Here is a 21,278-nt window from a genome sequence, read left to right on the forward strand (position 1 = left end):
ATGGCCTCTTTAAAATCATCACACATTGAAAAGAGGGACTGCAGGACATAAGGGAAATTGTCATGAATCCAGCTGGAAATGGCACATATTGCTTCTGCCTTCATTCTATTTCTCAGAGCTCAGTCCTGTGGCATCCATTCAACTACAAGGAGGCTTGTAAGTGGAGTTCAAATTTAGTAGGTCACATGCCCAGAAGATATCCACAGATATTGGTGAGTATTAATGGTCTCTGCTACAGACAGGGACAGTTGCTGTCATGTAGGGGATGCAGGGATATCTACCCTGGGATGGGATAGGTGTGTGCTCTTAGGAAAGGAGGTTGATGTGAGAAGACTCGTATGTGTGATAGCTCCACAGTCCATTCTTTCCCATTCCCATGGTCTCTCTCCAGATAAGATCTTAATTATCCCAAATGGCCTTGTAAAGGCTTTCTCCTCTATAATCTTCTTTTCCCATCAAATCTAACCAGGATGTCACAGTCTAGCTAATCTTCTGAAGACATTGCTTATTCCTGGTATAATAAGGAATATTATACCAGAAAGTATGTGGCTAGACACTCAGGTTTCCAGTGGTGGGTTTGAGATTAGAAAGGCTCTTGTTTGGCCTCTGCCCCTGCCTTCCCTCCAACCCCCAACACCTACAAGAATGTCTGGCACATAATAATCCCTTAATAAACATTTGTTGAATAGGTGAGTATGAGTGAACAGGGATCAAACCCAGGGCTGGGTTGGATGTGGTAGTGGAGGGAGGCTTGGAAGTGGAGTTCAAATTTAGTAGGTCACATACCCAATTGACAATAAACAATTTCAACAACAGCATTAATAATTTGTTGAGCCAGGTGTAGTGGCACACACCTGTAATCCCAGTGGCGTGGGAGGCTGAGACAGGCAGATCTCAAATTCAAAACCAGCCTCAGCAATGGCAAAGTGTTTAACAACTCAGTGAGACCCTGTCTCTAAATAAAATACAAAATAGGGCTGGGGGTGTGGCTCAGTGGTTGAGTGCCCCTGAGTTCAAGCCCCAGTACCCAAAATAATAATAATAATAATAATAATAATAATAATAATAAATGCAATAAAAAAAATGAGCTCCACAGTCACATTAGCCACATATCATGCACTCAGTAGCCGCATGTGACTAGTGTAGAATGCAGATATAAACTGTTTCCTTTGTGGCAGAAAGTTCCACTGGGCAGCTCTGAGTTAGGGAAATCTGTCCAGGGTCATACAGTAAATGGTGAAAATGGGCCTCTGATCCCATTTGAATCTCAAGCCTTTTAATAGCTGCTTTCTGTTTCCACAATTTAAAAAAAAAAATCTAAAATACAAAATTGATCATGTACAACCTGAGCCTAAACTACTGTTACATAATTGTCTTTTTTCTTGCACAATCTCACTCTCCAGCTCGTTTGCTCTCTCACTGCCCTCTGATACTCCTACTATGTCCACTCAATATTTTTGCTGTCCTCCTTTCTGTTGGCCCAGCTAATGAATTCCTGCCTGACCTTTAGGTTCAAATAGCTTAAGTGTTTCTGGAATTGGCTCCCTCTCTCCCTTCTCTCCACCTCCACCTAATCAATTCTGAGGCCCCTTGTCACCTCTCGATATGACAGCCTTCTGCTACTACTAATTACACTTTCTGGCTTTTGTCAAGTACCTCTGACGTGCAAGGCAGTCTTCTCAGCACCCACTCCTCGTCACAACAACTTGAGGAGATATCACAGCTGTCTTCATCTAAGAAATGCAGTAACTTGTGCACCAGGAGTTGATCAGGTGTCCTACTACCCTCTGCATCTAGTCTTTTCTGGGCACTCTGCCCTCGCACTGTTACTCTCTTCAGTATTTCTAAAGCACAGAGTTGTTACTCCCTCCACTACCACATCCTACCCAGCCCTGGGTTTGATCCCTGTTCACTCATACTCACCTATTCAACAAATGTTTATTAAGGGATTATTATGTGCCAGACATTCTTGTAGGTGTTGGGGGTTGGGGGGAAGGCAGGGGCAGAGGCCAAACAAGAGCCTTTCTAATCTCAAACCCACCACTGGAAACCTGAGTGTCTAGCCACATACTTTCTGATAGTTCCTGAACCTGCCCTGTTATTCCTTCCCTCTGGGAGATCATCACATGTGCCGTTCTTTTTGCCTATATTGTCGTCCATCCTGGCCAGCTCAGAAGGCATCCATGCAATGTGCTCTGGACGATGGAGTTCACCCTCACTTCTGAATAACCAGTAGCTCAGCTCCTAAAGGAGCGCTGAGTGCTCAGCTTGTTGCCTTAAAATAGCTTCTTATTAAAAAAAAAATACACTCTCAGATTCAATATGTAATAGGCAGAAATAGGATTTGGACTTAATGTTTTTATTTTTTGTTTTATTCTATTTATTTATTTTTGGTATCCAGGAATCGAACCCAGGGAGGCTTAATAACTGAGCCATATCCCCAGCCCTTTTTATATTTTATTTTGAGATAGTGCCTTGTTAAGTTACTTTGGGCCTTGCTAAATTGCTGAGGCTGGCTTTGAACTTGTGATCCTTCTGCTTCAGCCTCTGGAGTTACTGGGATTACAGGTGTATGCCACCATGCCTGGCTAATTTTTTTTTTTTAAAGACAATCTTCAAATTAATCTGAAGTAATGCAAAGGTAATTTTCACTAGTTTATATCACTCATTTGACAATTAAGCATGTCCAACTAGGTTCCCTGTGTGTAATCCCCTTTATTATTATTTAATTCTTTATTCACTCATACTCACCTATTCAACAAATGTTTATTAAGGGATTATTAAGTGCCAGACATTCTTGTAGGTGTTGGGGGTGGATGAAACTAGCATCGTCCTGGCTCATGGAATTTACATTCCAGAAAGATATGGTAAGCAGAATAATGGCTCCCCCAAGATGTCAACATTCTGATCCCCACAACCTGGGAATGTGTTATCTTAACTGGCAAAGGGATTTTGTTAATATGATAAAGTTAAGGATCTTGAGATGTGGAGCTTTTCCTGGATTACTGGGGTCCTCAATCACAAGGAAAGGTGGGAAGAAGACAGCCCCAAGTCAAGGCCCGTGGGCAGCCTCCAGAAGCTGCTGAAGGCAAGGAAACAGATTCTCCCCCAGGGCCTCCAGAAGTAAGGCAACCTGACAGTCCCTTGATTTTAGTCCAGTGAGACTCCTATTTGTATTTCTAACCTACAGGATGATAAAAGTTTGTGTTGTTTTAAGCCACTATATCTGTGGTAATCTGTTAAAGCAGCAAGAGGAAATGAGGCCAAGGAGTACTGGTTACCTATTTTGTGCAGGTCTGTGATGAGCCTCCCCAAGTAGACTTCAAGTATTCCATGGCCCAGCCCTGGTTACGCTTTGACTCTCCCGCCAGCTCCCAGCATGAGCTGGGCCCACAGTGAGAGATCAGGATACTGCTGCAGATTCAGGCTCTACTCGGGCATCCTCTGATTCCAAGTGTTGGGGGATGTTTAGTGGGATTTGGAGGATGAGAATTGTGAAGACAAAAGGAAAGGGGAACTTAAGTGAAGATAATGTGTTTGGGGTTAAAAGGTGACTTTGGTGTGTGGAGGAATCTTCTGAAATGTACAAAAAGTCTGTGGGAAGGGATTGGTTGATAGGAATGTGGGTGGGATAAATTACTACTATATTCACTAATTTTTCTTTTTCTTTTTTTTTTGGGGGGGGGGGAGGGAGTGTAGATTATTGAACCCAGGGTCTCACACACTGAGCTCTACCACTGAGCTGCAACCCAGACTTCCATATGTAAATCCCAGCACTACCCCCAGATGTGTGTGTGTGTGTGTGTGTGTGTGTACATACACACTCATAACACATATATGCTGGGAATGGAACCCAGAGCCTTGCATGCTAGGCGAGTGCTCTACCACTTAGTTACACCCCCAGCTATTTAGTTACTTAGTTAGTTAGTTAGTAAGTTTGTTCGTTATTTTTGAGACAGGAACTGACTAAATTGCTGAAGCTGCCTCAGCCTCCCTAGTTGCTGGGATTACAGGCATGTAACACCACGACCGGCTCTGTATACATTAATTCTTAACGAGAAACTGCCGTCTTAAACTTTAAATGAGAATGCACCTCCTATTCAGAGATATTTGTAATTTAAAACGTAATCACCGAAGCTGGTTTGTTCAAAGGCATATTGGGCGCCGCCAAGGCCCAACTATCCTAACTCGGTAGCTCTGTCTGGGAATGAGCCGAGGAACCTGCCCTTCCAGCAGACACCCCCAAGCCATCAGGTGGTTTGTCAAATCCCGGGTGATGCGGTCGCCGATCGCGGCGCGGGCGGCCTCCGGCCGGGGAGGGCGCTGTGCCGGCGGCGCCGGGGGCGGGCTGGGGCGGAGCGCCGGGTGCCCGTGGCTCGGGCTCCGGCTGGGGCTCCGGACCCTGCACCTGTGACTCGGCGACGTTCGCGCTCGGTCCTTCTGGCGCCGCAGCCCCATGGCCCCGTCCCGGCTGCAGCTTGGCCTCCGTGCCGCCTACTCGGGCATCAGCTCGGTGGCCGGCTTCTCCATCTTCCTGGTCTGGACGGTGGTCTACAGAGAGCCAGGAACTGCGGCGATGGGGGGTCTCGCAGGTACCCCGGGGCGCTTGGGGGGACGCGCGGGGGGAGCGGGCCCCGACTCGGGGCAGGGCGGGCGCTGTCAGCGGCTCTCCGCGGCTCCTCCTCGATGGCAGCCGCCGCCACAGGAGCTGGCAGGGTGTTTACTCAAAAGCTGCCGTTGGCAGCGCAGGCCCCGTGCGGCCCGGGCTCCCGGGCATCTCTGGTGCCTCTGGGACCCGATGTCCGCCAAGCCGGCGCAACCCGGGGGTGCCAATGGCCCACCCCTGCCGATGGCACGATCCTGCTCCCTACCCCTCAGCTCTCCTCCCAGTTGCCCCACGACAGCGTTCTTTGCGCGCCGGGCTTAGCTGGCCACTGCCTTCCACCGCTGAATGGGAAGACCCCTTGCCCCGCAGCACACAGACACTCATCCTGGAGGATCCTCGCTGCTCCTGCGCTCTTTATAATAAGTGGGAAAGGAAGAGGGCTGGGCGAGGACGCGCTTTCCTGGGGAAGCTCTGCTTCTTTCCAGTGTGGATCCCCAACCCAGCAGAGCCCCAGCTCAGCGGAGAGCAAGAGTACTGTTTTAGGGATCTGATGCTAACTGGACATTTTCTTTCCACCCACATTGGTGCCTCTTTGCCACCGCTTGTGGGTTCCTTGGCCAAGGTCTGCCAAACCCCTGCAGACCCCATTTTTTTGTGTCTCAGGCTATCAATGTGCTGGTAGAGGCCCTGTGCTCAACACTGCTCTGTTCTTAACTGTGCAACTTTGGGTATGTGATTTAATCTCTCTGTGTCACAGAATTGGTGTGAAAATGAAAAATATTATTTCTATTTGCTAACTTTTTTTTTGATGCTTTCTTTGTGCCAGGCATTGTGTTAAGCAGTCTAACTCCATAATCTCATCTAATCCTTACATTTGTCCAATGATGAAGCTTTAGTGTTATACCCATTTTACAGATAAGAAAACAGGCTTAGAGTAAATCTCTTAACTAATGTTATAACAATTACATGAAATAATACGTGTGGGAAAAGGACTCTGGAAAAACGTACACACAGGATAATACTTTTACATATGATGAACTTATTCCATTATGAAAATCCTCTGCCAAAGTCTTTAAATGGAATAACTAAAAATAATAATTTACTCACTACCACTGAGCTTTCACTGAGCGCGATCCTTGGGTAGAGAAGGAACATTTTTTATAAGAGGGTCATATGTTGTCAGGCCTAGGCCATGGCAAGCAAGGCACTGGGGTCACCAGGAAGGGGCAGGTGGATTCCGTGGCAGGGATGTTCACATGCCTATCTGGATACCCTACCTAAGGGGTCCTGTCCCTCAGTTATCCACAAAACCCTGGCTCCTCTCTCCCTCCCCCCACCTCCTCCCCATATTTCCTATTGGTCCTGCTGATCTCTCCTTTAGAAGGCTCTGCCAGCCCCCAATGACTGTGTTGCTGAGACCTCAGATAAGCAGAATGTTTGGCAGAAGGAGGGAGGACCATTCCAGGGATCCAAGCTGAGTGTGTTGAGAGTTTGGCCTGTGAAAGTGGAGGTGAGCCCTATCTAGCCATGTGACCTTGGGATGTCAATGCCTCCTGGGCCTGGGTTTCCTCATATGGGAGGAGTGGGAGGAGATGCCACTGAAATACATATCTGACTCCCCTCTAGGTCTAAAATGGTACAATGCTGCTGTCCCCTCCCTGAAGCTTTCATCTCCCAGCTGTGGAAAAGACTCTATCTTACTCCACAGGGAGTCGCCCAGGGTTTCCTTCTGACCCAACCGCTGCTCTCTCCCTCACCCCAGGCTTCACTGGGCCTCCGAGGCAGGTGTGGAGCTGCGTTCAGGGAAGGGCGCCAGGGCAGCAGTAGCTGGAGTAGGGTCCGTCTCCCTGGCAGTCAGAACTTTGACAACCAAAGGTGGCCACGTAAGAGCCAAACTGCTTGATGACAGCTGCAGAGGCTGATAGAGGGGTGGAGGCCACACCTTCCCCACCCTGAGTGGGTTCTGAGAGGTCTGCAGCTAGCCAGCCTTCTTCCTCTTTTGGGGTGAAGTGTCAGCGGGTTTCTGACTGGATGTACTCCACTTCTGACTTGATGTTTTGTGGCCCAAAAAGTTGCTGAGTCACTGGAGAGCAGCCTCAGGGTTCTCTGACCTGTGCTGGGCCAGGCGGGGCTGATTGGGCATGCCAGCTTTTGGGCCTAGTGGGCAGAGGGTTTGGGGATGGGGAGACACTGATGCTGTTTTCCTGGAGAGGCCGTTGGACTCACCTGCTCCTGCTTTGCTGTATAAACCCCAGGGAAACACACTGGTGCTTGCCCGAGGTCTGCTGGACCAAGTGAAAAGAAAGGAAAAAATTTGCCACAGGGATCTAAAACAGCTGGTGTGCTTCCCACTTGACCTGAGTGAGAGGAGCCCTGGGCTCTGGGCCTCTTTTCTCCCCAGGGCAAGGAGAGAGAGCTGGAGTGCGTAAACAGGCCCTGACCCTGGTCATGTCCTACCTGTCTGAGTGTACCTATGACCTTCCTTGATGTCTCCTGGGTCCTCACCTCCAGCCCTGAAACTGGGGATACTTTCACTGAACACCCCTGTGAGCCCAGGGGCCAGGCAGGAATAAGAGTCATGTCTCCCAAGGGCTTGCACTCATGTGGGGTTGGGGACTTATCCCAAATCTTCCCTGACTTGTGCAGATGAGGCTCTCTGTGGTCCCAGAGTATCCTAGGGAAGTGTGCAGGGTGGAGGTGCCTCCTGCCTGAGAGGGGACCAGGGAGGGACACTATCTTTTGAGGACCACTCAGGGAGACTTGATGGGGATAGTCTTTCTTCAAGAAGGGTGGTGAGGCGGGGCACAGTGGTGAATGCCTGTAATCCCAGCACCTCAGGAGGCTGAGACAGGAGGATCATGGGTTTAAAGCCAGCCTCAGCAATAACGAGCCACTAAGCAACTCAGTAAGACCCTGTCTCTAAATAAAATACAAAACACACCTGGGGATGCGGCTCAGTGGTTGAGTACCCCTGAGCTCAATCCCTAGTAACCCCCCATAAAAAAAAAAAGGAAAAAGTGAGAGCCAGGGTGGGTGGGAACGGGCCTGCCTCCAGGATCAGCATGTGCTTATCTGCGGAGGGTCTGTATGCAGGGCTGGAGCAGGGTTGAGGGGAGATGGCATGTGGATAAAGTTGTGTGTGCTTATTAACAAAGAACACCCCAAAACAGCCATCTTCCTTTTCTTCCTGCTGTCTGCCCTTTTTGGTATATAAGGGGTAGGACTTTGCAGCGACCTGCTGGTCATGGTCAGTGAACTAAGAGATGGCATCCTCACAGTTCCCTGCTTCAGCATTTTCTAACCCAGAAATTGCTGAGTCACAGAGGATTTGCTCTGACCTCCTTATTTCCTCCTTAAGCTGACTTCCAGAATTTTCTAGTGGGAAAGGGTATTAGAGCTCATCTATTGCCTGCATGGCATGAGGAGAGAGGATATATGGGCCTGTTACACAGGGGTGCCCTTCTGATACTTTTTGAATGTGCTTAGTGTCAACACGCCTCATCCCTGGGGCCCTTAGAGAAACCAAAGAGCTTCCCCAAATGAGGCCTTTGGGTGTCTGTGCGAGGAGCCAGAGAGACTTCTGGGACAGATGGCTGCCAGAAATCCAATCACGTAGGATGAAGCCAAAGCCATGGATTATTATTCTATCTATTGCAAGCCTATCCAGCCTCCTGTGTAGGCAGGATGGAGAGCTGCTGATCGTGATTCACCTTGATCTCAGGGGTGGAGAAGGCCATGTTCCAGGCCCCCAACCCTGGAGAAGGTTGAAGGTAGACAGGGGCAGCACTGAAAGTTTATTGAGTCAACAGGGTGGGAGGGGAAGCTGCAGAGTAGGTGGGTCTCCACCCTCCTACGGTGGAACCCTGGGGCCCCCCTTTTATCCAAACTGGCAGGACCACAGGGTTTACCCATTTTTAGAAGTGGGAATACCGAAGCTCTGGGGCACTAGAGCACCAGGCCCCAGTTTTCTTGGCTTGCAGTCTCATAGAGTTTTATCCCTCACTAGGCTGCCCAAATCTTGACAGACAGCTGAATTGGTTACCACAGCATAGCTCCAGGATAACTAGCTTTGCCCTGCCTTTCTCCTCTAACTTAAAAAAAATGTGAAATATTTCAGGCACATAAAAAAGGATAGCTCATTTAATAAACACCATTACACTCCCCACCCAGCCTAAGAAATGAAGTATCAGCTAGAGATAATCACTTTCCCAGTCAGATGCCTGGCTTTCCTGTGTGCATGCGGGAGACTGCTATGCATGAAATGCGTGCTGCTCCCTGTTTGAAAGGTCTCCTGCCTCAGCTGACTCTCTCGGGCCAGCCATCTGAGTGCTTGGCAGCTGGTTCTGTCTTCCATTGCTAGGACCCCATGGCCCTGCTCTGGACCCTTGCCAGTGGAATTGATATTTGTTCCACTCTTTGGGTCATGCCAGCAGGCACTGCCTGGTACAGAGGCTTGCTGTGTTCTATTGTATTGGCTGAGTAGCAGATGGCCTCCTTGAGGGAAACTGGAAGGACATCCAGGCCAGAGGGCAAGCCCAGGATAGGCTCCAGAGTGTTGGGCCTGCCCTTTGCTGCAAACTGAAAAAAAAAAAAAAAAATGGACCTAGCCAAGATCAAGAAGGTCTCTTGGGTGCTAGGTGGCCCTGGGAGCCTCCTGGCTGGACTTCCTCTAGGAATGCAGAAAGTCTGGGAAGATCCCTGCTGCCCAAGAGCTCTGCTATAGGTCCTGAGCCTTGGTGATCAAGATGCAGGAAGAGCATGGGAGGGGGTGGTGAGGGACTCCTTACCCCTCTCTGTAGCCTCTGGGTAAGTAGTGGGAAATGCTCAGAAAGCAGGCTGGACTGCCACAGTTCTCAAACTTTCTGGTGTTCAGATCCCTTTATTTAAAACTCTTGAAGTAAAACTCAGAGCAAATTGTGAGTTCTATCTATTGATATGTACCATATTGGAAATCAAAGCAAATGTTTTTATGCACTTTAAAGTCATATTAAAAAAAACATTTTTCAGAAAGATACTCATGTTTGAAAAAAAAAGAGGAATGGCATTGATTCATATTTTCACAAATATCTTTACTGTCTGGCTTCTTAGAAAGCAGCAAGAGTTTCATGTACTTCTGCATTAAAGTTGTGATGTCACACTCCAGGGAAGACTCCACAGTCATGGGGTTGTGAGAGCAGGAAGATCTGTCCTTTCAGTATTATGCAAATAGGTCTGGCCTAGTGAAACGGAAGACTCCTAGGATCCTGGAGTCACTGGGCTGGAGTAGGGTGAGGAGAGGGGGCCGCATCATGGTGGGCAGGTTCGCAGGTCATTCTGACAGAGTTTGTCCCCCAGGTGTGCTGGCGCTATGGGTCCTGGTGACGCATGTGATGTACATGCAGGATTACTGGAGGACCTGGCTTAAGGGACTACGTGGCTTCTTCCTTGTGGGCATTCTCTTCTCGGCCGTCTCCATTGCTGCCTTCTGCACCTTCCTCACGTTGGCCATTACCCGGCACCAGAGTAAGGGTCCCCCAGGGAGAGCAGGGTGGGTATGGATGGAGAAAGCCTAGGAGTAGACCCTGAGGTTCCGATCTTGGTTCCACAATTTATATCCAACGGACTGGGCAAATCACTTAACCTTCCCATGCCTGGGTTTTCTTATGTTTAATGTGAGGAGAATGAAAGTCCCTGCCCCTGAGGGAGAAGGTGTGAAGTGTTGAGCATAGAGCATGGCCCATGTAAGTATCCTCCAGAATGGTTATTGACACCATTTAGTCTCCGCCCATCTCTGAGAAGGGTGCGCCCTCTAGTAGCTGTAACAGGAAGTGGACAGAGGCCCCGCCCCCTGCCCCTCTACAGGCTGATGCACAAACAACTTGCAAGTGGCCTGGGGTACATACATGATACAAAAGCAGAGTGTCAGATACAGACCTGTGACTGGCCAGTCCTGGCCTTCTCTCATCTCCATGGCTTCCTGCCTGCAAACACTGGAGAACTCTTAAGACTTCCTACCCGCTTCAGTCTTCCTATAGGACTGGAGTGGCAAGAGGTACAGGGATGTTTAGTGGGAAGGGTGACCAGCTGGGGAGTAGTCATCTAGTCACAATTGGGCTCTTCTCTTCTGCAGGCCCCACAGACCCAACCAGCTACTACCTCTCCTGCGTCTGGAGCTTCATTTCCTTCAAGTGGGCCTTCTTGCTCAGCCTCTACGCCCACCGATACAGGGCCGACTTTGCCGACATCAGCATCCTCAGTGATTTCTGACCCAGGGAGTGAGGTCACTGTGGTCCGGGGGGGCCCTCAGGACCTGGACTTGGCCTTTGAGGCATCAGGAGGCCCTGCCCCTACCCCCTGGGGACCCAGAACTGTGTCAAAAGGAACATAGCAGTTTGAGTGCAGTTTCCCGGGAAACTGCCTGGTCCCTTTGGGGGGAGACCTGGGTGCAGTGGAAAGGAGGTCCAGCCAGGTAGCTCATCGGCCTGGCTGGAGGGCAGCTTTAGACCTTTTCAAATGGATCTATTTTCTTAGCACTTGGTGAGCAATCTTTGTAAGTAGGACCAGGGCAACAAAGTCAAAGGGTCAAGGGTAGGACTGTGAGGCCTTGACCTATGCCTGGTGCCAGGGGCTAGGGGCAGGTGGTTTGGTCCCTGCCACTCCAGGCCCTCTCCCTGAGGCTGGGGTGGGAACCTGGTGAGGTCACATCAAGGGAGAAATCGCTAACGGAGACCTCTCACTTCCCACCTCAGCACCCCAACCTGTTATTCATCAAGGGTCAGGTAGCTGAAGTCATCAGTCATAGGCAACTTTTGGCTCTTTCCCCAAAGCCTGGGGAGTTGAGTGGAGAGTTCTGTGACCTTCTTCCCACCCTTTCTCCCAGAGCTGGACTTCTGAAAGTACACTATGGCCAGACAGCCATTCTCCCCTCCACCCCCTGTCACATGCACACATCTACACACCCCAGAGCAGGCCTGTTTAAACTAAGGGCCACGGGGATCACACTCCTACCCCCAGAAGGGTATTGGGAAGTGGGTAACACGGTGCAGGCTGAAAAGGAGCCCTAGGCCTTGTGATTCCGCCTGTTCCTCATTGCACCAGACCAGCCCCAGCCATGAGACCTTCTCCCCCAACTCCAGCCCCTGCTCACTGCCCTTCAACTAGAGCTTTTATCTTTCCAAATCTCCCTCCTGAATCTCCCTACACTGGCCCAAGGGCTCACCTAACTTGGGAGGGAAGGGGCTGTTACATGTATCTTTTTTATATTAGGTTGCCATTTTGCACGTCTCCTTCTCCACTGCCCCCAGCTCTTTGCCTTATCTGTGTCACTGTCACTTTAGCGGAAATACAGCGGCCATTTATATCAAACAGTCTCTGCTTGGTTCTTGGGAGGCAATCATGGGGGCTGTAGGAGTGGTAGAAGGGTTTCTCTAGCTGAGTAAATCATTTCCTAGCATGCCCAGCCAGGGAAAGGAAGCCCAAGGTAGAGCCTCAGCAGCCCCTTCAGGGACCCGTGTCCTCTCCCAAGCCAGGACAGGTGGGAAAGGGTTGAGCACTTCTTCCCTCCACCCCTGCCAGGCTGCTCAGGGCTAGGGGCCAGGCTGGGAAGAATGGTGGACTCAAAGCCAGGAAGGCAGGCACTGGCGCCTCCCTTTGCTTACACTGGATGGGCTTGTCCTGGCCTGTTGCCTCGCCCATTCTTTCTTCTCATCTCATATATGCTAAAGAAGTCAGGGCACATTAGAGCAGGAAGGAACCAGAAACAATGCTACTTCTGGAGACTTGTACTGATAAACAGAGGTCTCAGGAGGTGATGTGACAGCTGAGCTCCCAGACGGGACTCAAGCCTGGGTGTGTCTGCTTCAGGACCCTTTGGGGGTGCACTGGCTAGCTATGTCTGAACACACTCCCTCTTCCTCCTACCTAGTTCCTGGATCCATGTTTCCACCCAGGGCTGCTTCCTCTTTCTCACCCTGTGGTGGAGAAAGCAGGGGCAGCTACAGTGTGTTCAGAGGGCTTCTTCCTGCAGGGCAGTAGCCATGTAAGGGCAAAGGGCTGGAGAGGAGGCTGAGCCCAACCTAACTGTGCCCCTTCTTGGCCTTGATTGAATCAGATGCACATTGTGCTTTAGAGCCATGTACCACGTGCTTACCCACTGACGGCCACTAGTCATCTCCAGGAACCCTCTCACAGGTACTTTAAAGCAAATAGAACATTTATTGTTCAGATTTTTTTTCCTTTTTTTTTTTTCTTTTTTACAAAAACATGCAGACATACACAAGGTATGGTGGGTCCCGGGGAAGACATGCATGCACACGCATGCGTGCATGCGCGCGCGCGCGCACACACACACACACACTCACACATACACACACACACTCACACATACACAAATACTTCCTTCTTGGCCCCAGGCAGGGATCCCAAAAGCCTTGAAGATTTTGCCAGGGCAGTCTGTGTCTAGTCTCCTGCCCTCTTCCCCCTCAGCCAAGCCAGTTCTACATGGGGCAGAAGTCAGAGCTGGGGCAGGAGAGACCCCAGAAATAGGCTCATGAAGGAGGGCAGTGACTGAGGGATCCCTGGGGGTTGTGTTGTGCTTCTGAGGGGAGATGAAAGTTTGGCACCATTGGATCAGGAAGCACAGGGCTCTGACAGCACCTGTCTACTCCACCAGGGCACTGAGATGGTTGGTATAGGGTGGCCTCTGGCAGGGACAGTGACCAAATGGGAGGTCTGCAGGTGACTGCTCTCAGAGAGTTTTCAGAGGAGCTTTCAGTGCCCAGTGGTGCAGGAAAGCTTCCAGAGGCACTGGAGGAAGTAGGTGAGAGACAGAACTCCCTTTGTACTCAAAGATAGGGGCCTCCTTGCCACCCACCTCCAGCCCACAGAACCTAGGAAGGGCCACCCTAGCTGAGGTCAAGTTCACATTTCTGCATGGAGCCTGGGACTGTGTGCAAAGTCTGGGGTCTGGAGAGCCAAGAATAGTGGTTAAGGGCAGGCCCACTTATGCCAGTCCTCCTCTGTGCAGTCCTGAGGCATGGAGGCCACAGCTGAGGGCCCAGACACAGGAGGGTTAGACTCCATTCATAAGAGCCCTGCTAGGGCCTGGCGCACAGCCTGTCTGCTTTTAGGGTCTTCTCTGGTCCCCATGCAGTAATCGTCAAGGCAGTTCTCAAGCCTTGATCTTCTCAAGCCTCAGGCCTTCTCAAGCACCCATGCTGTAACTGTCAAGGCAGGCTGTTCTCTGGCCCCAACAATCTGTGCACAGGATCTAAGAAGACACAGGAATAGGGCTGGTGGCAGAAGTTAGGAGAGCCATGTCCGAAGGGTAGAATGGGTGAGCGGATGTGTTCCAAAGTCTTAGAGATTCATAGGTTCTTCCTCTTCCACCAGCTGTTCTGAGGGCCTGAGGGAGGGACAAGGGCTTCAGGCACAGCCTTAGCAGAGCTTCCCTCACAACCCTGGTAGTTGGGTAGCTGCATGGGGTTTTGGGGTCTTCAAGTTGGGAGGATCTGACGGGGTGAAGAGACCATGGGACCAGGAGCAGGGGTCTGGCATTACCTCTCCTCCGTGAGGAGGCCCACAGAGAGGGACGCCAGCGCAGTCACAGCTTCTACTTCTTCTGCATCGGCCCCTGGCACTCTGGGCACCCAGGAGTCTGGACAGGAGGCCAGGCGCTGCATGCAGCCCCAATATTTACCTGAGACAAGAAGCCAGGTCAGAAAGGTTGGGGAAAACAGTCCCCCCACCCTGCATCCCAGATCAGACATGATGCTAGTGGCTTGGGCCCAAAGCCCAATAGTGAATGAATCCTCAGCTTGGTATTGGCTCTCTTCTTGGCCCCTTCCCCCAACCCACCCCTCCCTCCATAGCTCTGAAGGGTGAGAAGAGCAGGTTCAACATGGCTATGAGGTGTCCTTGAAGTTGCCCAAATCTTTCCCATCCCCACTGACTAAAAGGCTACCTCCCACCATTCCCCATATGTATGGAGATCTTGGAAAGCACCAGAAGGGCCCACTTGCCACTAGATGGGGTCTCTGTCAATTATCTCATATGTCCCTGAGCTCTGGCCTCCTGGAGCACAAGGTCTCATACAACCATCACCTGTGCTCAGCCCCACCCCCAGGACAAGGGAGTGTGGACTTGGGAACACGGCAGCCCTATCTGGACATGGGAATGCTCATCCTGCCCACAGCTGTGAGCAACACTAGACATGGAACAGTCTAGCACAAAAACTTAGGAAAAGTTTTGGCACTTAGGAAAGCTCCGCAAAGGCTCAGCCATGTCTATACTATTTTGTACACCTCTTTGGCCAAGTCCTTGATGTGGGGACTCTATTTTATTCATTTTTTTTATCCCTAGCATAGATCATGAAGTGCTCAACGTATGTTATGTTGAAGTTGAAACTTTAAAGTGCTTTCCAAATATGGGGGTTATTCTAAAACCCCAGCTCTAAGCATGTAGAACTCCCAAGAACCCTATGGCCAGAACTGAAGGGGAGGGATAGGAACCAGCCTTTCAGCAAATAAGGCCTGAGTGTTGCTGTCAGCCTGGCCCTGGTGCAGGGCTGTGGCGAGAGATGTGAGGCCAGTCCTCTCCTTGAGGAGGTCACTATCTGGTGGTCCCTGCTGGGTCCATCTGGAGAGCTAATGGGAGGCTGCCCACCAATACTGCTGAGTGTTTTGCAGGAATCCCTAGGATTCTGGTGTCTAGAGTCATTGGAATCCTTGGGATCCTTTCCCCTGCGGGTAGTAGATCGCTGAGTTTCTCCCAGGTTTGAGATCAGCAGGTGTCCTGTCACACACTCACTGTGCACCCGGATCACGGCTTCCAGAGAGCGGATTGCATTAAGGTTGGGTTTCTGTTTCCAGCCTTCTTCTGAAAGGGGATCCACCTACAGAAAACAGTCCACCAGTCACCAGTCTCTCAAGGACTTACAGGCCCAGCTCTCTCCAGAAGGGCCCTCGCCTTCTGGACAAAAACAGGTATGTGCTCCTGGCTCTGCCCAAGTCAGGAGATGCTGACCCCAGATCTGACTTGGAAAGAGGTGTCCACTGTGCCTACCTCATTCCCCTGCCTTATCTGTCTGCCTACTCTTGAGAGCAGGCCTGTGAGAGCTGGCTCACCTGTCCTATAGCAGCAAGGGGCAGGGGCAAGGGGCAGCTCACCTTGTTGCCTAGAAGAGCAGCCACACAGGCCTCAGAGGCGTCACAGATGGCTGTGAGGTCATGGCCACCCTCCAAGGCCAGCACCACTGCACCTCCTGCCAGGTTCATCAGTTGCTGCGTCATGTACCCAAAACCTAGATGGTTGGTTAGTGGGGAGAAATAGGAGGGAACAGGGATGAAGGAGAGGTGGACCCACTCTCCATGTCTGATGTTTCTCTGCTTGCTTCCTCCATAAATAAGGACTCAAAGGCAAAGTGCTTTCACGTGGAATCCCATACAAAGCCTATCACGGTGCCTCATCCAAGGCTCAGAGCAATTAAGAGACTTGCACAAGACCCTATGGCAGTAAGTCACAGGGCTAGGGCTCGAACCTGGGGCATCAACTCCAGCCTGAGCCTTTTTCATTGAGCCACACCACCTCTTCTCTGTCCCCAGGGCCCATGACCCATCAGGCTGCATGGGTACCCTCTGTTCTCAGGACACTGCTCCTCCCCATCCTCCCTCTAGAGGAACTGCCAGCCCTGCTTGGAAACCAGAGTTGGGGCGGGGAGTTCTTTGGCTGAATTTCCATCTGTTAGATGTAAATCTCCAGAGTCAAGGCCTCCATAGTAAACTGACCTGGTCCTGAGAAGGGATCTGGGCTATGCTAGGCTGGGAGATCCCAGTGAATTCCAGGGCCAGCTGCCATACTCTAGTCTTCACACTCAGCTCTGGGCTGGCCACTGCCACCTTCCCCTTTAGATGTGGGAAGTGCATCCCCCCCACCCCCTCCATCCCATACAGCCTGGCTCTCATTCCCTACACACCCTGCTGGCTGGGGCCCCCTTACATTTGGCAGAAACATGATAGCCACCCAGTGGAGCTGGGTGACCCTCAGCAGCATCAAACCCAGCAGACACCAGGACCAGGTCTGGAGAGAACTCACGGGCGATGGGCATCACGACTGTCCTGTGAGGTTGCAAGGAGAAGAGGGGCCTGGCACACAGCACAGAGAAGCCAGGGCCAAGGCCGAGGCCCTGCCTATGCCAGCCCTCTCCTGCCAACTGTGCTGGGGGCATCCTGCTTTCAGGATTCCAAGACACTCAATCTCCTAGCAGGATTTAACGGATCCCTCTGATTTCTTTGATCTTGGCTGGCCACCATGTCCCTGTTATACACAGCCTGAGAACTCAGTCACACAGGGAAGTTAGCTAGCAAGAGGCAGAAAGGGAGGATGGGCACCAGATGGGAAAAAAGCATAGTGTGTGTGTGTGTGTGTGTGTGTATGTGAGAGAGAGAGAGAACCTTTAGAGGGCAATGGGCAGGGCCATAGGGAAGGGACAATCTCACAGCCAATTGAGCAGGACTCTGGTCACTAAGCCTTGGGCACTGAAAATAATCAACACCCCACTACTTGCCACTGGAGAGCTGACCTGGGCAACTCAGGTACTGGGCCACCAAATTCCCCGTATCCTTTCTCTTGGAAGACTCCCAACAGCTACACCCCCCCTAGCCCTAATGCAACTCTGGGGTCCATTTTGGTCCATTCTTTAAAAAGCCCTGGGCACAGATGCCAGGAAGTCCACCCAGGGCTCCTATGGAATTAGCTCTCATGGAGAATATCTCTAAAATGTCTAGAGATCTACTTCCCAGATCCCTTTCCCTGAAGGAAGTACAGGGGCCCAGAGTGAAAGAGGTAAGGGCTCCTGACAGAGCCTGAAGCTCTTCTATCTAGTTTTTTGAAGTAGCTCCTTCAATATGGCCATCAGCTCTTTTCTCTTTTTCCATAGTTTTTCTCCTCTCTTGCTCAATGCCCACCTCCTCCAGGCAGCCTTCTTTGAATATGATGTCTCTGCTCCCTACACTCTGACCATCTCCTGACACTCAGCTCAACACTGGCTCTTGGTAGTGTGTGACTTTTTTAAGTACTCTTAGACTTTCTCATTGTGTGCATCTCATCTTCCCATTAGCGCTAGCCTACAGCGTCTAGTAACGGAGTAAGAACAGGCGGACATGCCAGCTGATCACCTCCAACCTGGTGCTGGAGAAGAAGGGGCAGGGCAGGGTGGCCTTGCTGAGCTGGGCCTCCTCTGGGTTCCTAGAGTATTTTTACCTGAAGGCAGCCAGGTACTCAGGATCCCCTATGGGGGGTTCCAGGCCTCCAGCCCAGGCCACGTTGACATTGAAGCCCTCACCACTGCCAGCCCCCACCTGGGAAACAGGACAAGAGAGACATGAGGAGAGCAGAGGCCCAGAAGAGGAATCTCAGGATGCTGGTGCTGCAGGAAGAGCTCATCAAGACTCTTCACTTCCAGATGGGGAAACTGAGGAATGGAGAGGTTAAGCAATCTGCCCAGGATCACATAGCTCCCATGGCAGGGACAGGGCAAGGGCAGGAGGAGAGTCCTGATGTGTGTTTACCTCTTCTACAGCCCCACTGCCTGGGAAGAAGTTGCCGTCATCGTGGCGATGCAGGGAGATGTAGAGTACACTGGGATCCTGATAGAAGGTTTTCTGGGTGCCATTGCCATGGTGAACATCCTGTGCAGGGTGGTGGAGATTAGGGAAGGTCCAAAAGCAGAGAAATGGAGGCCAGGATGTGTTGGAAGGATTTCAAGGTTGGTGACCATTCTGAAGGTCAGAAACCTAGACCGGAGGTTAGGAAACTAGGGTTCCTAGAGCTACATGGTTGAGTAGCCCCAATTACTCTATGGAACCTTATCTCTCCATGTGGAAAGACATTCTCTATGTATACATATATATGAGTAATGTATAAATCATTTCTCTCTACCTATCTGCCTTTCTATCAATCCATCTAGATAGCTAGATATCAAGATAGCTAGCTAGGGTAGGCCAGACCACAGGAGAGAGGAGTGTGTGGGGGTGAACCAGTATCAGGTAAGGAAAAAGTACAGAATCATGCTCATAGTCCTTCTACTGCATCTTGTCCAAGTGTGTGATCAGAAACCAAGCTCAGTGACAGAGGGTCAGGTACATGAGCCCAGTCCCATCCCTCCTAAGAAGAACTGGGTCCTGCACTTGACTCACGGGACCATGCATGGGGTCAAGTGTGCAAAGTTCCTCCACTGTTCTCAACTTCTACTTTCACGGCTGTCGGTGCAGAAGAAATGTAGCTTAGTTGTTAAATGCATGTACTCTAGAGCTAATAGGCCTGGGTTCAAATCCTAGCCTCACATATCATGAGGCGAGTGAGTGTGCAAGTTACTTCACCTCTCTGTGTTCACTTTCCTCATCTGTGAAATGGGTTATGGTCAGGATCAGATGTAAAACCAGTGTTTGGATGGGATTAGTGAAATAATGATGTTCTCTGATGTTATTGTTATTGTCACTACACATAGGGAAAATGCAGAAATCACTAGATCTGCCAAAAGAAGCCAACAGAGACCAAAAGACAACACTCAAATGGAGCTCCTATCCACTGTGGGAGTTTGTATGCTTAATGCAGGACCAAGGCATGCAGCCACAGTTCTCATGCCAGGCTCAGGGCTCTTGAATCTAAAGGTGCAAGGAGCCAAGACCTACCCAGTCTACAATGAGAATCTTGCTGGCCTTGCCCTGTTGTTGCAGCTGCCGGCAGGCTATAGCCACTGAGTTGAAGAAGCAGAAGCCCCTGTGAAAAGCAAAGCGGGTCCTGTCAGCCCATTCATTCCCCATGCTGGCATCTGTCCAGTTCCCTAACCCCCAGTACCTAGCATGGCCCAGCCTATGAGAAGGCTCTGAGGGCCTGTCCCCACTTCATCCCACCCAGACTTCTCCCAGTCCTTACATAGCTGTGGAATGATCTGCATGGTGTCCTGGGGGCCGCACCACAGCAAAACCATTCTGGAAAGGGAAAGAGTGCTTGTCACCAAACAGCCAGTCCTTGACCTGCATCTGCATGAACCTTCCCCCAGGGCCCAGTCTCCTCTTCTGAGAAGTGGCCACAGTGCAACAGCTGCCAACATGTCTAACAATGTCCTGGCTGGTGCTGAGTGGCCCAGGCCTTGGCCCCCATGCTGGGTGTCCACTGCTTTTAGGCTGAACTTGAACAGAGAATCCTTCCCTCTTGTGTTCTGGTGGTAATCACTTGGCAGTGACAGCTACTGAGTGTTATGTAAAAATTACACACCTGGCCCTGTGCTAAACACTTTCTATGTGAGCCATAGGATAAACATTATCACCATTTCCAGTTCATAGATGAGGAGGAATCCAGAACTTAGGTAAGTTAAGTAACATGTCCCAAGATGCCTGGTTGTAAATGGTGGAGCCAGGATTTTAATACCAGAGCTGTGCTAACTGCAAAGCTTGGCCAAGGAGAGCTGACACTGAGCACACTGTGAACACACTGGGCTATAAGGTCCTACATGACAGGCATGTACACTTCAGGACAAATCCCTAGAAGGTGCCCCGCTTAGAGCAAACAAGCATGACACCAACAGCTGTAGAGCCCCTTGGCCCTACATAAAAGCAACAGGCTAATGCATGAGGTCCAGAGATGGCCTATGATTTATCTACAGCCATGCAGTGGGTCTTAAATGGTCCTGGATGATCAGGACCCTGTGTCTCTAAGAAACCAGAGTCCAGGGGCAGAGTGGCTTGATTCCCCAAGTAACACAAATCTCAGGTTCAAATCTTACCCTGCTCCTCAGAGCCCTCGATTTTGCCTCCCAAACCTTGCGGCAATATCCAAGAGGAATGAGAGGTCAGGGATTTGGGCTCTGAATCCCGCTTCCCCATCCTCTGCCTCCTCCAAGGTGTGCCTGCCTTCAATCAAAACCTCCTACCTTTAGCTCACGGGAAGCCACTTTGAAGGCGAGGTCAGTGACGCTGCCAGAGGCCCAGCGGGCTGCATTGGAGGAATGCAGCTCGTTCCAGATGGTGTCAGTATCCACCTGTGGGGGCCAGAGTCAGAGCCCGCATCATCCAAGGCTTCCCACAGGAGCTAGCACCCAGTGGGGTGGTACCCATCCCATGGCCAGGACCCCAGGGGCAGGGAGCTGGGCAGACGGCGCTGCCTCCCCAGTGCCCCACCGCCCAAAGGCAAGGCCTCCTGTGTCCCCCAATCCCAGCAGGGCTTCTCCTTCCCAGCATAAGTCCCAGCACCAGCCTATTTGTGGCCAGCATTCTGCTGGCAGCATCACGCCTGCCTCCCCGGTCAGGGGAGGGGGCATGGCGTTACCTGGGCGGGATTGGGGTTTGGGCCGGGAGGGGGTTTTAAGCCCCAGCTGACTCTGCTCAGGCCCTGCGGGACGGTCGGAGCTGGAGGGGCCGTCTGCACCACTGTCTTCCACTCAGGGCCCCTAGCCCAGGCTGGGAGGCCCCCCAAACCCAGTCCCTGGGCCTCAAGGCTAGGGAGGGGCCGGGGGGCATGATGGGGAGATGGGGAGGGCGAGGCGGACCAAGAGAGGCGAGGAAGGCAGAGAGAGTCGCAAGAGGCTGGAGAGAGAGAGAGAGAGAAGGACAGAGAGGGAGAGGAGGGAGGAGAAAACAGAAGCAACAACAGTTGGAAAAACCAGAAAGTGGCAAGAAATGGGGAGTTGTGAACAGGG

The 21,278-nt window shown here is 51.2% G+C and overlaps 2 protein-coding genes across 8 annotated transcripts in view; one reads left to right on the top strand and one right to left on the bottom strand.

The window, feature by feature from the left end:
• Positions 1 to 4,355: 4,355 nt before the first annotated feature.
• Slc48a1 (solute carrier family 48 member 1) lies at positions 4,356 to 11,950 on the top strand. The gene is made up of 3 exons (XM_046435715.2): positions 4,356 to 4,592; positions 9,941 to 10,108; positions 10,716 to 11,950. The coding sequence occupies exons 1-3, from the start codon at positions 4,457 to 4,459 to the stop codon at positions 10,850 to 10,852; spliced, it is 441 nt and encodes a 146-aa protein (XP_046291671.1). The 5' UTR covers positions 4,356 to 4,456; the 3' UTR covers positions 10,853 to 11,950.
• An 829-nt stretch (positions 11,951 to 12,779) lies between these two features.
• Hdac7 (histone deacetylase 7) overlaps positions 12,780 to 21,278 on the bottom strand; it is a 35,924-nt gene continuing 27,425 nt past the window's right edge. For all 7 annotated transcript variants that reach the window (XM_046435705.2, XM_046435704.2, XM_046435702.2 and 4 more), the window contains 10 exons: positions 20,514 to 20,621; positions 19,517 to 19,572; positions 19,273 to 19,360; positions 18,151 to 18,270; positions 17,843 to 17,940; positions 16,580 to 16,698; positions 15,751 to 15,884; positions 15,392 to 15,476; positions 14,144 to 14,282; positions 12,780 to 13,988 (listed from right to left, as the gene is read on the bottom strand). In XM_046435705.2, coding sequence (XP_046291661.1) covers positions 13,943 to 13,988; positions 14,144 to 14,282; positions 15,392 to 15,476; positions 15,751 to 15,884; positions 16,580 to 16,698; positions 17,843 to 17,940; positions 18,151 to 18,270; positions 19,273 to 19,360; positions 19,517 to 19,572; positions 20,514 to 20,621 — 993 coding nt within the window. In that variant the 3' untranslated portion in view covers positions 12,780 to 13,942. The remainder of the gene's footprint in view (positions 13,989 to 14,143; positions 14,283 to 15,391; positions 15,477 to 15,750; positions 15,885 to 16,579; positions 16,699 to 17,842; positions 17,941 to 18,150; positions 18,271 to 19,272; positions 19,361 to 19,516; positions 19,573 to 20,513; positions 20,622 to 21,278) is intronic.

This window comes from Marmota monax, unplaced genomic scaffold (assembly GCF_021218885.2).
Source record: "Marmota monax isolate L192 unplaced genomic scaffold, Marmota_monax_Labrador192_F-V1.1 WCK01_AAM20220418_F8-fsc00012, whole genome shotgun sequence".
In the NCBI taxonomy this organism is placed as follows: domain Eukaryota; kingdom Metazoa; phylum Chordata; class Mammalia; order Rodentia; family Sciuridae; genus Marmota; species Marmota monax.

Bases quoted from the DNA above. Each gene is read 5' to 3' on its own strand.
- Slc48a1 (XM_046435715.2), top strand. From the start codon at position 4,457: ATGGCCCCGTCCCGGCTGCAGCTTGGCCTCCGTGCCGCCTACTCGGGC. The intron at 4,593-9,940 runs GTACCCCGGGGC...TTTGTCCCCCAG, and splicing joins GGCGATGGGGGGTCTCGCAG to GTGTGCTGGCGCTATGGGTC. The intron at 10,109-10,715 runs GTAAGGGTCCCC...TCTCTTCTGCAG, and splicing joins GGCCATTACCCGGCACCAGA to GCCCCACAGACCCAACCAGC.